Raw genomic sequence first — 5945 nt, 5'->3', positions numbered from 1 at the left:
GGGGGGTGGGCTGGGGAAGACTATTCTCAAAGCTTGACAGGGGCATTATTTACATCTTGATCACTACGTTACATGCATAACTGAAGTGGAAAGCATTCATTCACATGGAAACAGTCAAGGATACCACTGAAACTATAGTTAAAATGTGAAATTTAGGATACCCCATCGAAACAAAAGACAAATTTGAACTAGCACAATTCCATGGCAAGAAACACCAGGAGGGCAAGCATTAACTAGAAGGATATTAAGAAAAAAAAGAAGAAGAAGAAAAGCATTGCAGACCCTTTTGTAGCCGTCTCCAGCGTCCACAAAACTGTAAACGGAACCGGGCTGTTGAAACCCTAGATACCGCTCGGCGGTCTCGATGTAATCGGAAACCGATTGGTCCCATTGGGTCGCTCTCTCTCGAACCTCAGATTCCGACGCTGTATAATAGAATAGATGGAATGAATCAGCAAATAAACTGTCAATATCAACAATAGGAGATAGTTTGCGAAAGAGATAGAAAGAGGGATTTACCGTTGCAGAACCAAGTTTCGAGTCCGTCGGTGATTGAAAGATCGAAATCAGAATCGAACCAAGTTCCTTTGATGAATATAAGATCTGATTTCTGCTCTCCTTCTAATCTTTTTCCGGGGATTTCAAGTCTCAAGCAGGTATGCCTCGTTGAAGAATCCATCGACCATCACTACTAATGGTGAAGGAGGTTTCGTCCCGCCACTTCGTTCGTAATCTGACGATGTGACGTGGACTCACGACATGTGTGCTGAGTCTAATGACTTTATGACACAGAGAAGAGAAGAGAAGAGAAGAGAAGAGAGCCGTGGGTCTGAATCGCGACTTTTAGGCGGTGTTTGGTTGATTGTTCAATCGGATTACTTTTCATGGAGTCATGATTCTTATTTTTTTATTTTAAGTTGTTTGATCGCCCTAAAATAAAAATTCTATGGACTCAGGGGATTTTCACAAATTCCACATGAAAATGTATCATTCATGGATTAACCTCAATTTAAATTTTCTTTTTCATTTCCTTGACTGAGTTCTTTCATATCTTTTCCTGTGCCAAGAAAACACTGGTCAATAAGAGTGGCTATCATGCACGATAATAAATATATATATATATATATATATATTTCGCACAACATGGTATCATTGCAATTGAAATGTCACTTTAATTAGATTACATGTCCGGACGGCATTAAATATTCAAAAGTCATCATTGTACATTCAACATTGTGACTCAGGGCTCCTGTCAATATGTGTGAAATCCTCCATGGTTGCCTTAATCGAGTAATCGATTCCAGGCATCACATAAAAACCAGTGATTCTTAGAGAATCACTTTCATCGTTTTTTTTTTTTTTTTGGTGGGGTACTCCATTTCCTCCACGATAGAAAGGCGAAGAACAGTTGAAGAACAAAGGTGAGCAATTCCCTAAATCTTTCTTCCCCTTCCACCATCATCTTCTATGTTTTTATGAGTTGTAACCCTATTATCTCACTTCGACTGAGGATTTCTCCCCACGCAAGCTTCATTTGCTCTTATGTGACTTGAATCATTGAAGAAGAGTGAGAGTAACTAGTAAATCTCTTCCTCTGTTCATCTTCATCAACTCATATTGAACCCTAAATGCTCTCTACACTTGTTCCCCCTCTTCAATCGACCGAACCCCTTATTATGGCCTCGATTTATTTCAGATTGGTACCAAAATATCTAATAGAAAACTTAAATCAGACCTATTACCATTTTTCCTTAAGTTAGTCTTTTTGGGTAGAGATTTGTTTAATTTATTTTGCTTTTCATTTTAATTACAGGTTGTGTGTATCCTGTTGCTTGAAGGTTTGGTTTTGAAGCTTTGGCGGTATTGTACTTTTGAAGAAGTTGAAGAGAGAGCTTGTAAGAATATTGATTACTTCCTAATTATTATGAGATGTCATTGTTATTTATTAAATTAAAAAACCCACTTATGAATTTCACACATTGTTACATAAAATTGATGTATAGAGGCTCTTTATAAACAATTCTTCCTTTATGGGTTTCAAATTACAGATTAAAAATATTTAAAAAATATACATCTCCAACTTTATTTAAAAATGTAGATGAAGAAGTTCATCATTGGAAACCAATGTTTTTTTATTTTTTATTTTTTATTTTTAGTTGGGAAGATTCAAAATGAATCCAAGGCTAACCAAATAATTTTCCAAGGAGAATAGACTGAAAAACTCAGGGTAATCAAACAGTTTTCCAGCTAGAACCATCTCACAAACTCAAGGTAAACAAATAATTACTCTGCCAGGAAAATTGTTCCAAGAAAAGTCTCTCAAAAGAATTATGTCCATAATCAAAACATGCAAGAGAATAATCGAACCAAACACCCTTTTAGGCTCCAAATTCTATCTTTCCACAGGTGATGCTGGCCACGGTGAACCGGATCACCTACCCGATTGTGTAACCCAAACACTACGTTGCACGCGAGGTGAACTACACATCATGTAGCGTGGCACCATCACTCAACACGTGGAGATTTCTAATCGAGTGACTTAGATTGCTGAAAGAGCAAAGAGTGTGATGGACATGCGTAACGTGTAACTGAGAAATACATCAATTTTGCAGTTCAAAGGAAGTCATTATTGCTATCTGAAAAGAAAAAGCTTTCAAATGCACACCAATTTAAATGATTTTTCTAAACAGTTAATAGAAGGCCCGAGATCAGAATAGTAACATAGAAATCTATTGGACCAGTAGAAACTTTCACTAACAGATCAATTCTCATCATCACATGTAGTAATCAGAATTCAGAAACAGTACAATATCCCACCCAGAGAGAAAAGGAAAAAAGGCAAAGTGCAAGAGAATATAGCTAATACTAAGTTTTGCTCTCACTCTATTCTCTCAACTCGCTGGCTCTCTGCTCAAGTTAGCAGCAAGAAATTTACATTTCCTATCTGTCCTAATGAAACAGTGCTTATGGTACAGAAAACAAAGCTTAGTAGTACTGCCACATGCTAACATCATTCCTCTTTGTCATCTGCAGCTGCCTCCTCTTTGGCATCTGCATCCGCCTCTAATGTAATTGTTTTAGCAGTCAGCTTATCATCCAAACTTCCAGGTTTTGCCGGCAATATCTCTTTGCCGTCTGCACCCTCCTCTTTGGCATCTGCAGCCGCCTCTGATGTAATTGTTTTAGCAGTCAGATTATTATCCAAACTTTCAGTTTTTGCCAGCAATGTCTCTTTGCCATCTGTAGCAGCCTCTGATGTAATTGTTTTAGCAGTCAGCATATTATCCAAACTTCCAGTTTTTGCCATCAATATTTCTATCTGCAAATCAACGAGAGAGAGAGAGTTAAAGTACTGAAATTACTAAAAATATTGGAGAAGGTTATTTTGACAATCTAAATATGGAAAGTAATCAATAAATGCAAACATGCACCTTAGCTTTCTGAACCAGGCGTCCTTTGGATTCATCTTTCATGCCGACTGTAGAAGTCATAATCTCTGTTGCACACCCAGAAAGGTTACTCTATTAACTTTCAATGTTAATTTTGTGAGGAAAATAGATTAGCATGAAGAGGATGAAGCTTCTTACTCTTCTGGGTAGCCAGTCCATTGTTCTTCAGAATTTCAGCAATTGTGACAACCGTAGTGATTGCTGATGTAAGAAAAACATGTCAAAATAACAATCTGGCATTCAAGAAGACAAAGCATAATGTCTCAATATTTGGATTTCTTAGTTTTGGGGGTTCTAGTTGACATTTGCTGGCAGTTAATCCCAACTAACCAATCATCTGAGACTGAAAAACTAAACAGTAATAAAGTGTGGACAGGTATGTCTATATACTTTTTCTGGGCTGAGATTGGAACCGCTTGCCGCTTTTGTGTTTGAGAAGTGAAGAATCATGGCAATCACAACTTCTGCAAATTTGTTGAGGGATGATGAGTCTCCTCTTTCCCACCTCCCAACCAGTTTCTTAAATGGTGATGCTCAATATTTCTGGTGTTTGCTAGTTTGCTCTGGCTGCTTGATGGTTGAAGTCTCAGCAAACATTAGGATTTACGCCTCTAAGTGAGTATTACTGTAATGGGGAAATTTTGTCCCAAAAATTTAAGTTGACAGCTCTAGAGTTTGTCTGGAATTGACATGTGCCATCCAACCAATGTAATTGCTAGTGTTCTTGATCTACATTCAGATTGAGTTCTTTATCTTCAAATATATATACTAACAATTATTACCACATAAAGGGAACAAAGGGGTGGAGAAAAGCAGACATAAACAAGAACACTAGAGAACTGAATTTACAATCCTTAATACAGAAAATGACCCAAGAGATTGCTTCAAGAAGAGATAAATACAAGGGAGCAAGAGCAGAAAACCCTCAAAAAGAAAAAGAAAAAAAAAATCAGATATAACCAAGAATATCTGAGAATCACAGACTCTTCAATACAAAAAGGCCAAGGGACTGTTTCAAGTTAAACAACATACCCATGCCCAAGGCGGACAGCTCAACCTCCTCGTGCTGCTGCATGCACCTCTGCGAAACAGAATTGATGTTAAGCATTGGCTAGGAAAAGATCCAAGAAAAAGAAAAGTTGGAGGGTGGGGGTGGGGGTGTAAAGAGAACACAGAATGTTAAAATGAAGATCGAAACAATGCATTGCTATCCAAAATCTACAGAATATTTACATGCTACTTATTTGTAACTTAGAAAATTTTCAATTTATCAAGTGATGCAATAACTCATAAAGATTAAATGAAACCCAAGAACTAGAGGAGCCTTTTGTCTAATTCAAGGTGGGAATGAAAACGATTGGCAGTGGCTTCAAGGCAATTCCATTCGTTTCGTATTAAATTATAACGAAACTTCGTGACTGACACGAGAGTTGAGAACCATAACGTCACTCCCATCCAAGAGGAAACTAAAGATCGATGAGCATTGTTACTGTCAACGGCCAGTGTCACACGGAAAACCTTAAAAAGGTATCTGACTCTTACATCATGAAATTGTATGAGAATCTATCAAGAATCGTCTCTCATATCTTTGTCAGAAGAGATCATCTACAAGCTATGACTCGCAGACAACAAGAGAACAAAGAAACAGAGAAATGATACAGAGATATCGAAATTAGAGAAACAATGATCAAAGTTATCCGGATTTTAATGCGCTAAAACAATCGATAACATCTCTTCATATCATATCAGTAACAAATTACTAACACTCAAAAGAAGTGATCGAAAAACAATTCAGATCCAGCAATCAACAACGGAAGGAAGAAGCGACGACAGAAATATCATTACAGACCAAGAACAAGATCAGAACAGACAAATCTATCCTGACAAATTAAGAATTCCATCTGAAAAATGAAAGAAGAAAAAAGAACCCTAATTATAAACAATGTAAAGAGAGAGGAGTTTAATTAATTACCTTGGCGAGATTGACGTAGAAGTAGAGAGGTCTCTTCGTGCTAGAGACCTGAATTTTGTTCGTCCTCTGCCTCTCAGGGCCTCCTCCAAGCTTGGCCTTGGCAATGGCGCCTGCGCCTGCGTCTGCGACTGCAACCACCTCCATGAAAATCTCTTTCTTGCAGTATTCTCTCTCTCTCTACCTTTCTTTCTCTCACTAAACTATCGACGACGGCGAAGAAACAGGGGGAATCAAGACCTCTCTAACTGTTGTTATGAGATGCGGCCTTACAGGACGATTTTATATAGCCGCTGGTCTTGGAACTACGCCCAATGAGTAGTGAACACGTGTTGAGACTTGATAGGGTATTGTAGCTTTTAGGACGTTCTTGGCAGTTAGAAAGATAACAAGACGGTTATTCGGTTCATACCGAATGACACTTTTGACCTCCTCCTTCACTGTTCCCCAATTACAAACAATCGCGACCAATCGATTCATTCTCTCTCTCTCTCTCTCTCTCTCAAGTGGATTCCGTCGCTTCCCCA

General features: G+C 38.1%; 2 protein-coding genes across 2 annotated transcripts in view; both read right to left on the bottom strand.

Annotated features, from left to right (window-relative positions):
* Positions 1-784, bottom strand: part of LOC122090002 (DNA repair protein XRCC4) — an 11163-nt gene extending 10379 nt beyond the window's left edge. The window contains exons 1-2 of the mRNA XM_042659809.1: positions 520-784; positions 283-425 (exon numbers count right to left, since the gene is read on the bottom strand). Coding sequence (XP_042515743.1) covers positions 283-425; positions 520-679 — 303 coding nt within the window. The 5' untranslated portion in view covers positions 680-784. The remainder of the gene's footprint in view (positions 1-282; positions 426-519) is intronic.
* A 1948-nt stretch (positions 785-2732) lies between these two features.
* LOC122090003 (uncharacterized protein At2g34160-like) lies at positions 2733-5681 on the bottom strand. The gene is made up of 5 exons (XM_042659810.1): positions 5422-5681; positions 4482-4530; positions 3588-3650; positions 3432-3496; positions 2733-3319 (listed from the first exon to the last, which is right to left on the bottom strand). The coding sequence occupies exons 1-5, from the start codon at positions 5563-5565 to the stop codon at positions 3011-3013; spliced, it is 630 nt and encodes a 209-aa protein (XP_042515744.1). The 5' UTR covers positions 5566-5681; the 3' UTR covers positions 2733-3010.
* Positions 5682-5945: the final 264 nt, after the last annotated feature.

This window comes from Macadamia integrifolia, chromosome 9 (assembly GCF_013358625.1).
Source record: "Macadamia integrifolia cultivar HAES 741 chromosome 9, SCU_Mint_v3, whole genome shotgun sequence".
Lineage (NCBI taxonomy): Eukaryota > Viridiplantae > Streptophyta > Magnoliopsida > Proteales > Proteaceae > Macadamia > Macadamia integrifolia.
This window is presented reverse-complemented; position numbering and strand designations above follow the sequence as displayed.